The sequence below is a fragment of the Periplaneta americana genome, chromosome 9 (assembly GCF_040183065.1).
Source record: "Periplaneta americana isolate PAMFEO1 chromosome 9, P.americana_PAMFEO1_priV1, whole genome shotgun sequence".
Classification (NCBI taxonomy): domain Eukaryota; kingdom Metazoa; phylum Arthropoda; class Insecta; order Blattodea; family Blattidae; genus Periplaneta; species Periplaneta americana.
The window spans coordinates 48,939,774-48,961,690 of record NC_091125.1 but is presented as its reverse complement, the minus strand read 5'-3'; the positions used below and the strand labels follow the sequence as shown (position 1 = coordinate 48,961,690).

The following is a 21,917-nucleotide window of genomic DNA, read 5'->3' as shown; positions in this document are numbered from 1 at the left end:
ACAGATGAAAGAAAGGGAAAATAGTGTATTGTGGAGTGATAGAAGGAAACGGGAGGATCCAAGAAAAACTCTCAGCAACGTCTGCTTTGTCCATCAAAACATTACATCACGACCTCACCGGAAATCGAATATGGGGACCGTCTAGTCTAGATGCTAGTATTTCAGCCGCAAACGTGGCCATCATCATCGTCATCGTCATCGTCATCATCATCATCATCACCACCTATTTACTTTGAAAGGTTGACTCCCGTATCCACCTTAGTTAAGATTATGAACCGACGCTAGAAAATCATAAGTAACGGAGTCTCTGTTCGCGTAATTAAAATACGCAATTCTAAAAAGCACAAGGTAAGGACATGCATCCAGTCCAGGTTATTAACTCGACTGAGTCACTGCAGACCACCTCTTAACTCTCCACTCCACCTTCACCGGCTGGTCCACACCTGTGGAGTAACGGCTAGCGCGTCTGGCCGCGAAACCAGGTGGCCCGGGTTCGATTCCCGGTAGGGGCAAGTTACTGGTTGAGGTTTTTCCCGGGGTTTTCCCTCAACCCAATACGAGCAAATAACTTTCGGTGCTGGGTTCCGGACTCATTTCACCGGCATTATCACCTTCATCTCATTCAGACTCTAAATAACCTAAGATGTTGATAAAGCGTCGTAAAATAACCTACTAAAATAAATTCACCGGCTGAGACAGTAATGTTTTGATGCGATCGAGCTGACAGAAAAGTCAGTGGCGGGTTGTATGAGGTGGGCATCACAGTTTTTACGAACTTTCGGCTGTCGCTGGTCGCCTAAAATCCACCACTGATGTACAGAGCCTTACTGTGCGTTTGTTTATAAGCGTTGTAAGCAAAAAGGACATGGGCGGGGATTTCTCCTTCCCTTTAACTTCCTCTCTTATGTCCAGGGACGATCCAGTCCCTCTTTCCAATCATGAATCAGACCCAAATCCACTGTATTCGTAGCTAGAAACGCTATCGTTTGAGCAAACTACTCAAATATACCTGCAACACAAGTACTACGAAAATTTTAATTCATATCCTTGAATCTATAGTTCTGGACAAAGAAACAACGAAATGTACTAATATTTTTTGGGGAAATATTTCTACAAACGCGTCTGAACTTCCAAAGTCCATGCAGTTGGTTTAATTTATGTTGAAAAGTGTAGAGAAAGACTGGATGGTGTAAGAAGGGTCCCGATTCCGCAATGCCAAGTGGACTCTGCAATCAAATGGGAATCTCTCAACAGCCCGATTTAGTATGCGATTGCGAACCAGCGCTCTGGATTGAGTATCCTAATTGGATTACGTCACCAGCCTCCAGAGTGTAGATCGAATCAAACCGAATTGTAATGCAAAGTTCGCAATCATTTTAGCTACATAAAACCATTTTTAATTCCATGGAAATGGATGCTTTGCACAGAGCACTCAAGAGTCCTTTAATCTCAGTATGTTAACACGTATTAACTAAAAAATTTTAGTGAGCGACCCGCTTGAGGCGTTCGCTAAGTTTAACTCCACAAATACATAATACCGCCATTACCTAACGGACCAGCCATGAAATAGTTTGTTGGCTAATATGTTTTTTAAGAGATCCTAGGCTCGAATCAGACTCTAGCTATTGTTATTTTTTATTTTGGTCTTTCAAAGCAAATGCTAAGATGTTTGAAATAGACATGACTGTCTCCGAATCTTTTCATATTCATCTAACCCTGCTGTATTATCTACGATAAATACACTATGCAACTAAAAGTTCCATTAAATAAAATGCCAAATAAATACAAGTAAATGGCTGAAATTCAAAACTTCCAAGTCCTTACTACTTTCCAATTTTATTAAAATTATTAAAACTGTTTTAGTAAATAAAGTACATTCTTTCAATGAATTTTATATTAGATCCGTTCAACTTAAATTGAGATAAACGATGACAGCATCATTTAAACATAAAAGCGGATTTTAAACTGATTATGGACAGTTTTAAAGATCACATTGCTTTTTATCACCTTTTATCTTCAATGAAATGGACATGAACAGTTTTGAAACTCAGAACTTCACAAGAATTGAGGGAGAAGTGTAATAAGGTGAAAACAAGTAACTTCATTAGATTCTGTTGTATTAATTTGTTAATTAAGTCACAACTTTTCATTTATATTAGCTTGTGTATCTGTAACAAATGTTGCAAAAAAACATTTCACTACTATTTTATTTACTAAGAACGTGATCTGAAATCGATTTGTGGGAAACAACATGAAGAGTAGCTACTAACAAAATATATGGAAACTTTTGAGTCTAATCACGTTTTTCAAATCATGTTTTAGGACATAATGGAACACTTTCAGTCCAAATATCACAGTAAGTAGATTTTTTTTATTATTTTTGTAGGTTATTTTACGACGCTTTATCAACACCTTAGGTTATTTAGCGTCTGAATGAGATGAAGGTGATAATGCCGGTGAAAAGAGTCCGAGGTCAAGCACCGAAAGTTATCCAGCATTTGCTCATATTGAGTTAAGAGAAAAAGTTACCTCAACCAGGTAACTTGTCCCGACCGGGAATCGAACACGGGCCACCTGATTTCGCGATCAGACACGCTAACCGTTACTCCACAGGTGTGGACCAGTAAGTAGATATGTAAGTAAATACTTTCTTATAGTGTATGCAACTCATTTTCTTTAGGACGTGAACATAGACAATAGCCAATAGAGATTAACAATAGTATTATTATCGCGACAAGTCATTTCGCAAAAAGTACGATGGCTTTTGGTTGAAATTAATACATTTGGATGTGACATCAAAACTCGAAGATGAAAACACGATTCGCTGTAAATGATCTTTGCTTGTGACTTCTGCAATTAATATTTTTAATAAAAGAATTAGCGACAGTAATGAAAAAGAAAAAGAATTGAGACTGACTAAAGATAAAAGGAAGGAAAGAAAAGCGAGAAACAGAAATGAAAACAATGACAAGAAAACAAAATGAAGGAGAAATTGGACGATTAAATGAATGAATAAATAAATAAATCGGTGGGGAAAAGAAATAAATAACAATAGAAAAGATAGAAGTAATGGAGAAAGAGAAAGAAATAAAAATATATAGGAAAATAAAAGAAACAAGAAACAATAAAAAAAATAGTTGATATTCAAAAGAAAAGAGAAAAGGGACAGCTCGAGCGAGAAGAAGAAGTGAAGTACTATTACTGCTACTTTCTCTGTTTCATTTCAAACAACTCCATTTTACATCACATTATTAATGTAGCCTAGTTGCAGGAACAAGACCATGCGAATGGCTTACTATATGGTTATACGTAGCAGAATAGTGTTAAATTCATGGATACGAGTAGCTCAGATTAGAATGTTTAGTGTAAAAAATGATAGGGGATTTGCCGAATTCCCTACAAGGGCCATGGAATCAGAATAAATAAATACAATTTGCTGGAAGACTTAGGCATGTCTAATGAACGGAATGAAATAAACTATTAATAACAGAGTCAATTCTCCAATAATATTAAAACAGAATGTACTATTAACAGGACAAGTAAATAATTGATTTTTAGCCACAGACAATTCACAATTAACTGGTATATTGTACGGGTATAAGCAAATTAAAATATCTCACAATATTATTATGTATCCATTTGTATGTGAGTAATGTCGAGCTTGCATTAACTTTCTACAGTTGAGCATGTTTCGCGTCCATGTCGAAGCAGCGAACAGAATAGCATTTTTTAAATACAGTGCATACATTTTATCTTTCCACGCACACGGAAGTAAACTGGAAGCGGCAGTGGACAGCGCACTGAGCTATCGGTTGTTAGTAAAGATTCTTCTTTACTTACGTCATATCCTATAAAATAAACAATGTGACTAGTCCATTTCTGTACACAGGAGGAGTCCGCATATATACAGAATCTACTTGGAAATGTTTGTTATAATCCATGCCGGGAGAGGTGCAATATATAAAGAATACATTTTATCTTTCCACACTTCCAACATCGTCTTTGCACTTTTTAACACTTTCACGATTTCAGATTGTAAAAAACTGATCAACGAACCTTTTCAAAAATGATGTTGAAAGTGTGGGGAGATACAATCTACCCATTGTATATTGCACTCCCCCTCCCCCGCATGGATTAAAACAAACTCTTCCAAGCAGGTTCTGTAGATATGCGGACTCCTCCTGTGTATAGGAATGCACTAGTCTCATTATTCAGTTTATCGGATGTGACGTAAGTATCTTCGAAGTCGAATTTCCGTTCCACAAAATCCTTTCATTTTTTTATATTAGTGTAGGTCGAATATAAACTTTACACGTCAGGAAGAATACATGCACTTCCCCTGCCTCTAATCCACTGATTTATTCATAACTTCTCACAAGGGACGACTTTGGACCTCCCGACGAGAATCGTCACGAAACTTTCTGGGGTGGACAAGCATGAGACCAAAGTAACTGGTACGAAGTGACGATTCTCATAGGAAGCTTTCCCTAGACAGTAACGTAAATATCGCAAACAAAGGAGTATTCAATGCACCACACCGTTTCGTCCCCAGACGTACTCTACGATTTGTAGCTGAAATACAGGGAATTCTTCAACAGATAAAATCAAGCAACTTGGTTCTCACAAAAATTTAATTTCTTCTGTCTTTTCTTCTTTCCTTTCCTTCATTATTTTCCTCATTGTTTCTGGTGTGATGAAGCATTGCAATCGCTGTCAAATGCCTAGTTAGATTCTCGACAAATAAGCTTTATTACCCTATTAAAGTCATCCTCCACTACACGAACTGAAGAAAGCATTGCTTTCGCTGTAAAATATTCAAGTTCCCAATACAAGCTCTAAAGGCTCATTCACAATGAAAATTAAACATAACGTAAGAGTTAACTTAAGAATATAAACGTTACGGTAAAATCAAGAAGTGATACCATCATTCACGATGGGAACATAAACATAACAGCAAACATACTTGGTAACCATGGAAACATAACAACGACGCCATTTTCTCATATTCTGTCGTATACTTTAGCGCTCCACGATTGTGTTCTGTTTGCAAATCACGTAAGCATAAGCATGAAAGCTTGGAGTTTGCAAACGCTCATGTTAACGTCTTACGGTAATGTTTATGTCAATGCTTATGTGAATCATTGTGAATGATCCCATTTGGTAGCCTGGGTGCAAACTTCTGTGTTTATGTTACGGTTATGTTTAATTTTCATTGTGAATGGGCCTTAAACGAGCCTATGCTACATTTACACCCTGATCACTAGGGCCTATAACTTATAGTCTATGCGTGATCTGGGGTTTACACGGCGAGAGTTTAGAAAAGAGAGTAAACGGTTTTCAGAGTTGACTCGTTGACACTAATATCTAAATAGAGAGACTAAATAGAGCGGGCTTGAAAACTGCTCTCGCCATGTAAACACCTAAACAGAGAACTCGCATAGGCCTATACTGTCAACTCGCATTATAGCCCAAAAGTCATAGGTGAACAATACAGACTGAAAAGTAAACAAGAAAAAGAAACACATTCATAGTGACATTAGAAAAAAAAAAGTTACAATTTTACGGACATATCAAAAGAATGAACCCCAACAGACTCACAAAACAATAGTTGAATTTTATGAAAATAAGAGTAAAGCACAAGCAGATACTATAAAATGGATTGCCGAAATAAAAAATGACTTAAAACAGCAGGAATCACACAAGAAGACATCTTAAACAGAGAGATGTTAAATGTTATGTTTTATTTAACGACGCTCGCAACTGCAGAGGTTATATCAGCGTCGCCGGATGTGCCGGAATTTTGTCCCGCAGGAGTTCTTTTACATACCAGTAAATCTACTGACATGAGCCTGTCGCATTTAAGCACACTTAAATGCCATCGACCTGGCCCGGGATCGAACCCGCAACCTTGGGCATAGAAGGCCAGCACTATACAAACTCGCCAACCAGATCGACAAAACAGAGAGATCTTTGGAATCAAATTTCATGTTTAAAATGTTATGTTTTATTTAAAGACGCTCGCAACTGCAGAGGTTATATCAGCGTCGCCGAATGTGCCGGAATTTTGTCCCGCAGGAGTTTTTACATGCCAGTAAATCTACTGACATGAGCCTGTCGCATTTAAGCACACTTAAATGCCATCGATCTGGCCCGGGATCAAACCCGCAATCTTGGGCATAGAAGGCCAGCGCTATACCAACTCGCCAACCAGGCCGACTCAAATTTCATAAAATGGCAAGTTGACAAAGAGGAAAAACCGACGAAAAAGAGTGGAACAACGTGAACTGAAGAGAGAAAAGAAGCCCACAGCCAAAGAATGAGAGAACTATGGGCAAAGAAACGCCTCTAAATACTTTGCGTAATGCTAAATGGGCTTATTCGCAACTAAAATAGGCTAATAATAATAATAATAATAATAATAATAATAATAATAATAATAATAATAATAATAGGACCTACTACGACAAATTATAGGTGAGCTCAGGCCCCACGTGCCCATATAAGTTGGCGCTGGACACTGTTTCTTAGCCTAAATTAGTCAAACTGTACTGTAAAAGAAAAACGATAATTACCTAAATTTCTGGTTTTATTCAATATTTAACCGGTCCAAAAACCTAAGCTCCGGGGTCCGGATCTGGACCGCGGTCCGCCAATTGGTGACCTCTGATCTAGCCAAACACTGCCAATATTATGTATTTTAAAAACTGAACAATGTCTAAACAAACATGACAACATTCTGTTCATACGACAGAGACAACTATTGTCTCTAACTATCATCTTCACTAATTCTTCTGTGCCTTATTTATTGGACTGGCCCAAATTTCGTAAGAGAAAGCAGCTACAATATGGGTGGAATCTTAGTAAACTAACACAGAGTACAAAATTCCATGAAAGAAACGGATCATTCATAACCACTGTAATTTACCAATGCGTTTCTGATAACTTGTAATATTCTATTAGTATGACATCAATCTATGTCAAGATGTGATCGATAAAGTTGGTACTACTTCTTATTCACATCGATAACTGATGTCATTTCTTAACCCTATCTTATCATTACAATGATAATATATTATCACAGACTATTCTCATGTTTATCTGAGAAATCGATACGGCTATTTTCTTACTTTAGTCATAAATCTTCCCATTAATATTATTATTATTATTATTATTATTATTATTATTATTATTATTATTATTGAATCGCTCCATGCAGAAAGGGCTTTCAGTCACAAATTTTGAAAAAACCAGATATCGATGGAAATCTTATCTTTATGGATGGTTCCATCAGCCTGTACAGAAAGGTATTCAGTCCAATGCTTGGAAAGACAGAAACTGAAGCGTCAGGCTCGGAGTTCTATGCAGAAAGGAATACAAAGTACAGACTGTTTTCCTTAGTTTTCTCAAAACCAGGTCTAATGGACTGAAGCCCTTTCTGCATGGGGCGATTCTATTGTCAATGTCGTGTTTCGTTGTGGCTCAGATGGTAGCTTATCGGCAAGAAAATACGAGATATACTACATAGTTTATTTACATTGAATTGAATTTCGGGAGGGGGACACTAAGACCCAGCATTGAGATCTAGAACAGTGGTATTCAACCAAGAGTACGCAAAGACATGCTAGGGGGGGAACATCAAATTTTAGAAAGGATATACGTATTACCCAGGTTTCAAGCAGGCAACCCGACTCGTTCCTAGACCGGCCTCCTCCGTCCGTCACCAGATGGCGGCGTTCAGAGAATGTTACGTATGGGGTGACAACGGAGTATGTTGACAGAAAGATGTTGATGCCTATTGTAGAGAAACGGAAGAAACCCGAAAAAAGCCTAACTGCCAGATCGGAGACCTCGAACTCGGACCGCCTGTGTGACAAGAGAAAGGTCTGATCACTTAGCCACCATAGGGAATCCTTTATATACACATTACAGGTTGTGTAGACCTACCCTTATCTTATGTTGTAACAAATTAGGGTGCAAATATTTCCACCAGAACTACATACAACCTTTGCCAATTCAATTGCGGATACGGAAAATCTGCATAGTCATCGTTATAAAATAAATGCGAACGGAAAAACTCATCAACCTGTAAATGAAAGCATAAGTGAAACGGGACTTTTATTTCTATTTCTTCTAATTATTGTTTTTTTTTTCTAGAAACCGAGTAGTCTCAAAAAAGATTTAGTAGTCATTAGCCAATGTCACCGGATTTATAACTATCAAACTTTATCTAGTTTTATGTCAAAAAAGCAAAGTTTCGATAATTTGTAAATCAGATCGAAAAGGACCATTTCTGCACCATATGTGAAAAATGCCCTCCTTTAAAGGAAGAATACTGAACAGCTCCCATCATAATCGCATAACAAAATAAAAGTGATAGAATTCTTACATTTGAATAGGCTATGCCGCCTATCCTGTTATATTGGTTTTAAACTGGAATAATAGGCTATATTCTCAAATATGGCTGGGTCACTGACTAAGAATAAACTACCTACTGAAGGCTACACTGGAAAGGATGGTGAACGGGAGGAAAGTTTGGGGCAGAATATACTTGTAGTAGTGACAAGTGCTTCACGTAAAAATGACAAGTGAATGTTACGTCCATTATCCCTTTGATATAATATTTTCGTCTGACATTTCATAAACATTCCTGCAGAAAAGAAGAAGAAAAAGATAAAGACGACGACGATGATGATGATGACAGCGACGACGAAGACGACTACTGTCGTTACTAACAAAATCCCAGGGCCAGGGCACTTGGTTAAAAATACACCACTAACTATACAATAGCTTCACAAATGACCCCTTTATAGGACTGTCACTTCAATGAAAGTTAAGTAAACACGTATTTTGAATGTCGCACTTTACGAGCAACAATATTATTAAACAATAAAAGAAATAACATCACATTTGTAATGATGGGTAGTTTGATATCATGGTCTATGAAGAAAGGGAAAGGGATTGCTATGGCAACAATTATATACTAAACAGTATAACATGGCAAATCTTTTCATATTAACTTCATAGCACAAGTTATGCCGTCATAATAGAAGTCATGACGTTTTGTTGCATCGTAATAATTTACAGCACTGGTACAATAATATGACATATTGTTTGTTGTTTAGGCAACTGTCCTAAGACAGGTCTAAAACTCACAAGTGATACCAAGAAGGCACCACTTATGAGACAACTAGGCCAGGAAAAAATGGGGTAGGGTATTATGCACGATTTTCACTAACAATAAAGACTGTTTATAAAGCTAGAGCACAAAAAAAATTATTGTGAAGTACGTGTGGTTCCACTGCTAAGTGGCTTCTTAAGAACCGGCCAAGTGTTCGCTGTATGTAGCGCTGACACCGGCCTTGGCCAACGAAGTATTTGTGTACTTTTACTGTAAAATTCGCGGGAATAAACAAGAAAAAAAAATTCCTGCTGTAACATTTTTATCATATTCCAGAAAACCTTTAATGAAATACAGGTGAGGTGAAAAAGAGATGTTAATGTTGTGCAGTGATAGGTAAATTTTATAAAATACAACACTCGAAATTTCGTCACTTGGAACCCGGAGTCATCTAAATGACTTCTGGGAAATCATCAACTTTTTCACTGTTCACAATAATGATTAAAATAGTTGGTTAATCTTACTTACAGTACTATTTATTTTGACAAGTAAGTTCTGACACACACGGTACTACAGCAATGTATGTATTTTTGTTGTTCTGTGGTATAGTATCAACATATTAAGCAACATTACAAGTGCAGATGAGTTGTCCTACGAAAGAAGCAGTTTCCTCGTCAGATTATCCGATACAGTAACTTATAAACTGACAGATCAACTTCCAGCCATGTTAGGGACTAAAATGCAGACGATTATTTATTTCTATATAATACTTTATATAAATAAAAAGTGCAAATTACAACGGCACATTAAACTCAACATATAAACGTACAGTAGACATATTCCCTTGCCGGAAGTGAACAAACAATTGCTTGTTAGCCCAATTATATGAAACCTGATGCTGTGCCAACCTTGGAGGAGGGACGCTCGACCTTCACCCTTATTAAACTTACATACTACTACAACGAGTTAGCTAGTGTGTCATACCGCATCGTAAGTCTCCTGCCAGTTCCTTGCGAATGTCGATTTATAAAAAGGTGTAATCATACGACATATTAATTAACCACATACTTTCTCATGTTCTTTCATAAGTTATTTATAACGGTTATAATTCGGCTATATAAATACGGTTGAAATTATGCATATTATTAGTCTGTGAACAATTTTGGTGCTTTACTTTAACAGTTATCTTGATTATTGGATAATGCAATTAAATGTTAGGATGATCGGTAATTTCAAAGATACGATAGAAAAGTATGATATCATACAATTCCTCAGCCTCATATCACTTAAATAATTCTCATAACTAACCCACTAACCTTGTCACATATCCCGGCTTAATGTCACTTAGCTATCCTCTCATTTAACCCATCTAACTCATAAACAAACTTAAATCAGACATTGGCCGTTCTCTTTTCCATGACATCATAACTTTTCATCGTATCTTTAAAATTACCGAATGATCTTATACACCGTACATTCAATATTAAATTAAGATAAGTACCTGTTTCTGAAGAGATCCAGCATCATCAATTCTTTCAAATCGTTCGAATTTGAAGCTGTTACTCCGATACAATTCGTTATCTGGTTTCTTCCCACCACATAAACGTCGCGTAATTGCTCGCGGTTTAAATTCCATTATATGTAAATCTAAATAATGGAAATTGAACACTCGCGAACGTCTAGAACGACGTACCACAGAATCATCATTTCCCAGCTGATTCCCGATACTACCCGCCGAACAGCCGCTACCGCTGTCAGCTGTCCCCACCGCGCACACGTTCCTGAAACTCAATAAATCGCACCACTGCAATTCACCACTTTCCGGACTCTTCCTGTCATCCGCCGCAACATCTTTAACCTCACTGTTGCTGCATGTCGCTGCCTCACTCTCGGAGGATTGTTGTTTTTCGGTGTCAAGCACTTTCTTGCTGCTTTGCAGCCCTACTCGCTTCAGCATCCTCTCCATCATGCTCGAGGCTGCGACTGCTCTCAGTTTTGGAGACACCTGTCTCGGATTGTTTCAACTTTCGTGAACTACGTCGGTTACAATGGCTGAGTCGATAGGAAGTCGATGGCGAGAGCAGAGCTTCGTGCGAACATTTTCGGTACTACTCACATCTGTGTTTGTTTCTTTGTTTCCAGTGTTTCCACTGCTTCTCTCTTTGGTGTTCCCGCTAAGCGTTTCCGTTAAGCCTATTATTTGGTAGAATTTTATGTAGCCGTTGCTTTTTAGTCCATTTTGAAGGTCGCTAAGGTAAGTTTTCGAAATGTTTCATGATGAACTGGAATGCACTAAAGATTAGTAATAAACACATTATTTTTCGTACTTGTATTGTAGTTTTGAGGTTAGACTTGAATGTGCACCGTGGACTTGCAATGCGTATCTTAAAGTAATTTACTACTGTGAGAACACTTTGTGTTCATAAAGTATAAAATTCATTACTTAAACGTCCTTGGAGTCAACTTTAGTATTGGAATCCCATGGCAAAACTACGTTGTCAATGCTGAAACGAGTTTGTTCTTACTTTATTTTCTCAGATTAAATGTGTAGCTTATTCCTATGTCTTTATTTAAGTAATGTTGAACGTGTAGCTCGGCTAGGCTAGGTTTGCTTCTGGATATACATAGGTAATTAGACCCTAGATCTAGGATTAGACTCGAAGCGTCGCTAGGTTGCACGTGACTCTCTCAACATTTATTTTGTAAATTGTATATTAGCCTAATTTGAGGGTGAACGACTCCCTGGTGCTTCTAACATTGCATCGTACAATACCGATAAGGGAGAAAAATATTTCTAACAAGAATCTAAACTACTGTATTATACCACCATAAGATGTAAGCCTATGTGTGAAATCAGATTATTAGACGATTTTAGTGAGTGTGAGGAAAATCAATGGTGGGGGTGCCAATACTTCTTGTTATTCTCAGTATTATGTACCCTTTTGTGTGTGTGTGTGTGCGCGCGCGCGCGCGCGCGAGCGAGCGAGCATTCAGAACGAAATGAATTGTTGTTACTTGCATTTTCATAAGCGTTATGTTGCGCATTCGACAAACATTGACAAATCTCCACTTTTAGTTTAATTATTGACAGTGAGGAATCCGTATACAAAAGCTTTCCCGGGAAAATCTCGGAGAGGGAGCGGGAAACCAACCAGCTAATTAGTCCAAGCGGGAATCGAACCCACGCCCAAGCGCAGCTCCGGATCAGCAGACAAACGCGTTACCTTGTGAGCTACGGTGGCTTCTTGGGAATGTTATGCAGAAATTTGCTTCTGTTTGGATCACTAGCACAACAAAAAGCCTATGCATTTGCTTGCAAGAGGAAGTCGTAACTTGTGTTTTAATTCATTGTAGTACATTTATAACTCTGAGCTATATTTTAGAACAATAGTAGGCATTTTTATACCTTTTGCCGTTCTGCTGTGATCCCAGCAAACCCATTTAGCTCTCATTCACCTAGTGTGCTAGTGTCTCAAATCCTACTTGACACTTCTAAGTGTTGGAACGTATACAACAGTACAAACTGATTGCTATCCGTAATGAAAACAGATCTAGTTTAATTAATTATGACAGGCAATAGTAATTAAAGACTCAAATTTATGCACCCAAAAAAGTATTTTTAAAGAACTCACCAGAAAACTTAACAAATTTTTATCATGATGATGAACTCTTTCAAAAATAATCTTTTCTTGAGAACATACACGTTGTGCTACTTCAATTTTTTAATAAATCCTTCCGTATACGGTTTTTTTGTTTTAGCATTTTCCCACCCAGCTTCGTAGTTCGTCTAGAGAGAATGTTTTTCCTCGTGTATTCCGGCCTGTTTTTTGTACTTGGTTTATTGTTGGTTGTATTTGATTTAGTTTTGCCATATAACTTGCTTTTTAGTTTTACCAGTTGTTTAACACGATCAGCACTTGCCAAAGGATAAGGTAGGGGAAAAGTGGGTACAGTAAGACAGGGAGAACAGTGAGACATTTTTTATTAGATAGTAAATTTTGATATTGAGATGTTGGTGACAGTGGAGTTGTATGTTGCATGAGAAAAGTAACAGTATTTTCATACTCGATTTGATTCTAGTTATAAAGGCCAATGATGAAAAAATAATTCGTAATTTTTCACTCTAGAAGTAAAATTTTGGCTTGTGTTTAATGAAGGTTATATTGGATATAGAAATGAGATATAAATATGAATCTCTTGTTACCTAATAATATGGTATTTGAGATTATGTTTGGAAAAGTTTCGTCTTTCTTGTTTTAATTTTGAAGTGATGGCGTAATTTTTAAATGAACTATGTGTAAAGGGAACAGTGAGACATGCCATTGAAGGGTACACTGAGACGTCTCACTGTTCCCATGTAGCAATGATTTGCAAAAACAAACTGTATATTACATTTACCAGTAACTAACATTAAAAATGAACATACTAGTAACCAATTTAGGGACTGTAGCTTAAAATAATGGATACATTACGTTTTAATGGTTTCATAAATAAAAAATGATTCACAAAACTTAAGAAAATGTTAAAAAATAATAAAGAATTACATTAAATTCTTATAATTATAAGCTTTGTTGCCACCAAAAATTCATTTCATTTTTTCGCAAAAGTTTTAAATGTCATGAAAAATTCACTTTTCCAAATGTTTCAATGGTTTCGAAGTCAGACATCAAAATGATTCAAAATAAGCCTACAGAACATGGCAAGATAAAGAGACAGCAAGCTTTCCTTTCTTTTGAAATAAATGTAAATCATTTCAATGTCCGTTAATAGACACTGTGGTGTCTCACTGTCCCCTCCTGAATGGGAACAGTGAGACATTTGCATTTTTTTGACAAACACATATTGTATATTATGTCCTTTATCTATTAACATTTTTGTTTATGTATTATTATACTAAATGTTTTAATGTCTATTTCTATTGCACTTGATTTTAAAAATACTTGAATTATCACTTGCATACATATGTCTTAATATTTTGTGTCTCACTGTAACCACTACTCCCCTACCTAGTAACTTAATAAATTGTCGTGATGAATTTTATGTAGAAATTAATATGAATATATGTGTAAATCTAGGCTTATATGTTCATTTATAAATAAAAAAGAAAAGAGCTGCATGTTTCAAAACAAGATAATATAATGAATTAATTTAACCTTAAAATATTGTGCACACATTTCATATTTTAGCAAGCTAGTAACACTTTTTAGCACACCAAACGTCTAATGTTCTCCTCTTCCTCACAAAAAATAAAGTATTATTCTTCCCATTCCTCATGTAAATAATATTTCCTTGCCTTCTTTGATTCACTTATGTCCTTTGAAAGAGATATTCTTCCTTATTAAGTTCGCCGCTGGTAACTCCGCGAGTAACTAATTACATTGAAGCATGTCAACAAATCTGCAGGAACCAGGTGAACTAGAAGGTTGGTGCTACACTTTCTAAATGTATTACATTTGCCAACCGCTGATTTAGGACTACCGGTATATTTTTTTTTATCTGCAATAATGTACCCTGCAAGCTAATGAGAAATCTCGACTCTTCTGTTTCTCTTCTTCAGTTTGATTGGTTTAAAGTCTAATTTTCATGACTAACAATTGTATCAACGTACTATACCTTATATAAATTCACTTGTATGTTTTTTCAAAGTTTTTTGTTTCCCATTCTGGAATGAATTTTTATAACTAGGCCTAAGTATTGTTTTCTGCAGTACCGGTACGAAACGTTAAAAACCGAGGTATTAAAAACTTGTTGAGTTAGTTTATTTATTACAATTTTGCATCTGACATGAGTCTTCATTCGGAATGACATGTTTTTATTTATTGCGTGATATTTGAAAATTATATCGTTTGTAACATTTCAATAATGTTGATGAGCAGCTATCTAGATATAGTATTGCAATTTACTAAAATAGCTTGATCGCCTGCAAATAAGATTGTGTGCAAAATTGACATCGTTTAAATAATATTGAGTTAAAATGTTTTGCCATTTCTACTGTATGTAGCATCATCAATATAAATTCAAGAGAGAATCGAAAAAGTGGGCACTTGTGTTTCACAACTTGCAATATTTTATATTACCGTAATTTGTTACATAGGCTATACAGGGTGATTCAGAATAACTATTCCTAATTTTGAAATATGATAGAAGGTATGTAATTAAATATGTTTTTCTTAATAAAGTATAGTGTCCGGAAATGCTTCCATATCGAGGTAATATTGTAAAAGTTTAAACTCTTCATTGATCTTATTATCATTCATGGCTGTCTTTAATTATGTGTCAACTATTCCCATTCCTATAGAAACAATTGAAGTTGATTTGTTTTCAGTGTATGTCACAAAATAACTTCTGTTGATAACTTTCCCATCATTAAAATGCATCGTTTTTACAAATGTGAATTAGCAGACATGTAAATGGCATATGGAGCAGTTCACAGCAATGCTACTGAGCTTGGCGAATTATGCTACTGAGCATGGCGAATTAATGTGGGGCAACATATTCAGCGTCATATTCCCTGTCATTCGACATTTTCAAGGCTAACTCAACATCTTAAGAGGCAGTGGCCAGTTAGTTTACATGTTGAGATTCTTTGAAATCCTCATTTCATTTTATTACGTGCCCTCTGTCACTCTGGAAATTAGGAATAGTTCTTCTGGAACATTCTACATAAACTATGCATTTTTAGTTACGTGTTTAATGATCTTAGAGCATAGTGAACAAATAGTTATGGAGACAACACAGTATGTGGATGTTTTATTTTGTTATTATTATTATTATTATTATTATTATTATTACTACTATTATTTATCTGTGTTGTGCAAATTTGTCTGTACAGATGGAGAACGGAGAGATCACAGCAGGAAAGGATGGCTTATATGCTGTATGCTTCAAAAATTTTAAAGATTTGAGTGAAGAAAAGGTTCGAGAAATGTTTTCTAGATATGGCAATGTAGTAAATATCCGATTTTTAAAACAAGAGGCACCAGGGGGATTGGTTTTCGTTAGGTATAGGACTTTGGAAGAGACCAAAAGCTGCTTGGAAGGATTTTTGGAAACAAAGGAATTAAATGTAAGAATGGCTTTCAACAAAACAGATCAGCAAAATGGAACAGACCAGAAAATCAAGAGGTAACTAACATTTGTTTAATTCATTTATATCCATAAGTTGTTAACATTTTAAATTTTCTTGCTGAAATTACATATTTGAGTCTGATAGGCCTGGCCCGGCCAGGCCCATGTACTGAGCTCGGATTGAAATTCACTTATGCTTTTCGCGTTCGGACTGGGCTCGGACCTTAAAGAAACGCAAATCATATTTTACCACGAAATATATTACTTACTTGGCTTTTAAGGAACTCAGAGGTTCATTGCTGCCCGCACATAAACCCACCATCCTGAGCAAGATTGATCCAGTCCCTACTATCATATCCCACCTCCATCAAATCTATATTAATATTAACCTCCCATCTATGCCTTGGCCTCCTCAAAGGTCTTTTCCCCTCAGGTCTTCCAGCTAATACACTATATGCATTTCTAGATTCGCCCATATGTACTACATACCCTGCCCATCTCAGACGTCTGGATTTAATGTTCCTCAATATGTTAGGTGAAGAAAACAATGAGTGCTGTTCTGCGTTGTGTAACTTTCTCCATCCTCCTGTTACTTCCTCCCTCTTAGCCCCATTAATATTTTCCTAAGCAACTTATTTTCGAACACTCTTAATCTCTGTTCCTCTCTCAAAGTGAGAGTCCAAGTTTCACAACCATACAGAATGACCGGTAATATAACTGTTTTATAAATTCTAACATCCAGCTTTTTCGAGAGCAGACTGGATGATTCAAGTTTCTCAACTGAATAATAACAGTCATTTCCCACATTTATTCTGTGTTTAATTTCCTCTCGAGTTCATTTATATTTGTTATTGTTGCTCCAAGCTACTTGAATTTTTCCACCTTTACAAAGGATAAATTTCCAATTTTTATATTTCCATTTTGTACTATGTTCTGGTTATGAGACATAATCAAATACTTTGTTTTTTCGTGGTTTACTTCCAAACCTATCTCCTTACTTGCTTCAAGTAAAATTTCCATGTTTTCCCTAATTGTTTTTGGATTTACTTCTAACATAAGCAATTCATGTCATCTGCATAGATAAGCAGCTGATGAACCCGTTCAATTTCAAACTCTCCCTGTTTTCCTGGAATTTCCTAATGGCATATTCTAGAGAGCAAAGTTAAAAAGTAAAGGTGATGGTGAAAATTCATGCCATAGGGCAGTCACTTCGGAACATCAACAGAAATGAACACGCTGATGGTATATGATACCTTCCACAAATGTGGCAGAAGGTAATAAACATGAATGGCGATTAGATTGAAGGAATGTAAATAGTTTCCTCTGATAATAAAGCCATTTAAAAATTATAGCACTGTTGCCATAACTTTCTATCCAATGCTTGTAAAATCATACAAAAAGAACAGAATTGATTGTATGAATTCATCCAGTGAATAATAAGAAGGGAAACTAGCCACAACTTTTAAAATTTTAGATGGATCAAATTAATTAAGGAACCTAACGTAATTCCGGAACTACTCGAAAAATATGCTATTACCATAAGCTTATCACTGGTCGTGACTGCTTGAGTAAACATATTAAAAAAGTAGCATCTTTAATTCATATTATCTTCTATGTAATAAAGAAGAGGAAATGATGTGGAGCATTTGATAAATTGTGAAGAACTAATATATGTTATTGGAGCAACCCACCTAATGGTACATAATTAGAATTAGATGATCACCCAGCAATTATAATAGGATAAACACCTAAACCAGTGCAAAAAAAATGCGCTTGTAACTCAGCAGCACATAGAATATCTGTGCCATTTTTTTTTTTTTTTTTTTTTTTTTTTTTTTTTTTTTTTTTTTTTCCCTCGGGTACAAGATGTTATATGCAACAATGAAGCCACATGGTTTATGCACAACATCTGATTACTGGAGCTATTCTGTAAGCGTATTTTTTAGAATTCATATAATCACAAGGTCAGAGTTGCCAACTTTCATTTTCCAGAAGTGGCGACAAAATTTGGGTATTCTTTACTCATAAGTGCCAAGTTTTTTAAACCTTTACACAAAACATAACCACTAATCTTGTCTTACTGCAGTAAAACTTAGTACAATATTGTACACATACCTAGCCCAACTAACCTAGTCTTTTTTTTTTTTTTTTTTTTTTTTTTTTGCGTAATTTTCAGAAAAGTCTGTGAATATGTTAGAAATTTAATTTTTCAGTCGTTGACTTTACTACATTATATATTTTGTTAGGTGTTAATCTTTACGTAATAAATTGTGTGATGTATGAACGTTTTCGTTGACCATGTCAACATCATCAGATACACTCTGTCATTTTACAATATCAATACTCTCAATGTTATCTACACAATTCACATACAATACATGTTTACTGTCATATGAAGGTAAAACCTATTAAAAATTATATGAATTAGTTTTATAGTGTTGAATTGTGGATACCCCAACTGTCAACAATTAAAATATACTTATATTATCATGGGTATATTCTTTGCAAATCATCACATGTGAACGATAATATGAACGATGTAATGATATGAGGCTAAAAGTAAGATAAAATATAAAAATGATGAGCTAACTCTATTTAATGCTTTACTATGCATGTGAGGATTTGCAAATTACAATATTTTGTTACAAGGTATTCACTTTTCCATATCATAGTATAAAATTCTGGCCTGTTATAACTGCCTATATTTTGTAGATCTTGGTGTTATTGTTTATGCCAATATGTTGGGTTTAAACTGTTTATAATTAATCAGATGATGGGCGTATGTTCTGTTGTTGTTCATGTTACACTGAAAAATAATCAAAGTCGTAGGTAGTTAATCTAATTTTGAAACTGATGGATTTGATTTTAATAATTGTAATGTATTAAATGAAACTTACGGATAATTATTCAATGTAGTAGTAATGTTGTAGAAGTTTATTTAACATGGTGTGATTCGAAAGTCTGAAATCGCTGAAAGAAATTAAGTGTTGAAAATTAATATTAGCTTAGTTAAAACAAATGGTGCAATTTGTTATATAAATTTGATTGAAAGTCCGGTTTCAATTAATGTTGAAAAAATGGGATGGCTAGGAAGTACACTAAATAAAATGTAAATGTCGGTAATAAATTCTAACTTTGCTAGAGCAAGTCGGAAATATTTAATTATATTAACTACATACATTGAACAATACTCACTAGTTGTGGAAGTGTTTTCTGTGGATGTTGGTCGTGTACTGGCTAAGTGGAGACTGTGTACCTGTGTTTGACATAGTTTACGTAAGAAGCAAATAGTGCGCACATGAATACACCGCATCACATGCTGTATAGTGTGTTTTGTAAATTGGGTAAATTTTCATTAATCAATGATTTATCTTTTTTATAATATTTATATAACAAATTGCACCATTTGTTTTAACTAAGCTAATATTAATTTTCAACACTTAATTTCTTTCAGCGATTTCAGACTTTCGAATCACACCATGTTAAATAAACTTCTACAACATCACTACTACATTGAATAATTATCCGTAAGTTTCATTTAATACATTACAATTATTAAAATCAAATCCATCAGTTTCAAAATTAGATTAACTACCTACGACTTTGATTATTTTTCAGTGTAACATGAACAACAACAGAACATACGCCCATCATCCGATTAATTATAAACAGTTTAAACCCAACATATTGGCATAAACAATAACATCAAGATCTACAAAATATAGGCAGTTATAACAGGCCAGAATTTTATACTATGATATGGAAAAGTGAATACCTTGTAACAAAATATTGTAATTTGCAAATCCTCACATGCATAGTAAAGCATTAAATAGAGTTAGCTCATCATTTTTATATTTTATCTTACTTTTAGCCTCATATCATTACATCGTTCATATTATCGTTCACATGTGATGATTTGCAAAGAATATACCCATGATAATATAAGTATATTTTAATTGTTGACAGTTGGGGTATCCACAATTCAACATTATAAAACTAATTCATATAATTTTTAATAGGTTTTACCTTCATATGACAGTAAACATGTATTGTATGTGAATTGTGTAGATAACATTGAGAGTATTGATATTGTAAAATGACAGAGTGTATCTGATGATGTTGACATGGTCAACGAAAACGTTCATACATCACACAATTTATTACGTAAAGGTTAACACCTAACAAAATATATAATGTAGTAAAGTCAACGACTGAAAAATTAAATTTCTAACATAACCTAGTCTTAGTAACATAAATGATTGGAATAAAATCATATAGTACACCCTAAAATAATTCTGAAGACAGCGCATAATGCAAAAAACTTTCAACAAATATTTATTAACTACTAATAGTTTTCATCCAGTGGCAATTACAGTTAACAAAAAAGATTTATGAGACATATTAATATTACATTCATTTAAGAGTGCTTCCATTTTTGTCGCTCATAGCAGATTCCAATAGACAACACAAGATTGCAATGTAGTAGTTGTGAGTCAATCATTTCCTCATTTCTCACTGTCCAACAAAATAGCAAAAGCTAAACGTCCCTGATGCAGTCATCTGGTTCATTGAATGTCTGAAAAGAAACTCTGCCATTTTAGCAACCCTTACAATAGCATAACTTCGAAAAAGTATTGAACTGCAAGAAGGCAAATGGCTTCCTTGCCAGCTAGCTACGCATTAGAAACAACAACAATACCACAATTTAATATGAATATTTCACTTTGTACTTCTGACCATCGATAGTGCTAATTAATACACTTTTTATTTACAGTGATACAAATAAAAGTAAGGAAGGAGCTACTAATAACAAAGGAGCTTATAGAAAGAATGGTGAAAACCATTATGGCAACCAAACTGGTTTTAAGAAAGGTTTTGAGAAGAATTTCAGACAGAATAACGGACAGAATAAGAGCTTCAGATCAGATACTGAAAGTCAGCACTCAGATAAGCAAAACTCTTGGAAGAACCATGATAACTCTTCACAGAACAGTCATCAATATGGAAACAAGGGAAAAAAGAAGACATTTTTTAACTCTGAATATAAAACAGGTGGTGATGATGTACAAAAATTGAATGGACTCTTGCAAGATTCTCTTCACATTGGAAACACAGAGCAAGTAGCTACTGGCCAGGTGAATGGACGGCGGTCAACTACTGCCAGTGTACATAATGGTTCTACAAATAGTGATGGTAAGTAATCTAACCATTTTCTTTGAATTCATTGTTTTCTTGACTGCCCATAATATTCAACAGTCTGCTGTTAACCTTAAAAACTGTACATCTATTCTACCTTCAGAGTTTCAACAGTTTATTATTACAAGTGTAATAGGTATGCTTTTGAACGTAAACTAAGAAATTATATGACGACTGTATACTTGTGGTGTATGCTTAGCTTATCTGGTAAGAGGATTAACTCCAGATAGTAACAGTATATTCCTACTACAAAAAAGTGTAATTAGAATAATAGTAGGTGCCAAATCTAGGGAATTGTGTAGGACTATTTGTAAAAAACTACAAATAATGCCCATGGCTTATCATATTTTTTCATTAATAATCTTCCTCGTATGTACTCGTGAAAACTTTGTAACTAATTCAACAGTTCATAGCATAAATATGCGTCAAAAACTTTCATACTCCATCAACAAGTCTATCGTGCTATCAAAAACAAGTGCATTTATGACAGTAAAAATTTTTAATAGCCTCCCTATGGATATAAAAAATGAAACTC

The 21,917-nt window shown here is 35.1% G+C and overlaps 1 protein-coding gene across 2 annotated transcripts in view; it reads left to right on the top strand.

The window, feature by feature from the left end:
- Positions 1–11,244: 11,244 nt before the first annotated feature.
- LOC138705910 (probable ATP-dependent RNA helicase ddx42) overlaps positions 11,245–21,917 on the top strand; it is a 33,859-nt gene continuing 23,186 nt past the window's right edge. For both annotated transcript variants that reach the window (XM_069834667.1, XM_069834668.1), the window contains exons 1-3: positions 11,245–11,372; positions 15,951–16,243; positions 20,961–21,379. In XM_069834667.1, the coding sequence (XP_069690768.1) occupies positions 15,951–16,243; positions 20,961–21,379 (712 nt within the window). In that variant the 5' untranslated portion in view covers positions 11,245–11,372. The remainder of the gene's footprint in view (positions 11,373–15,950; positions 16,244–20,960; positions 21,380–21,917) is intronic.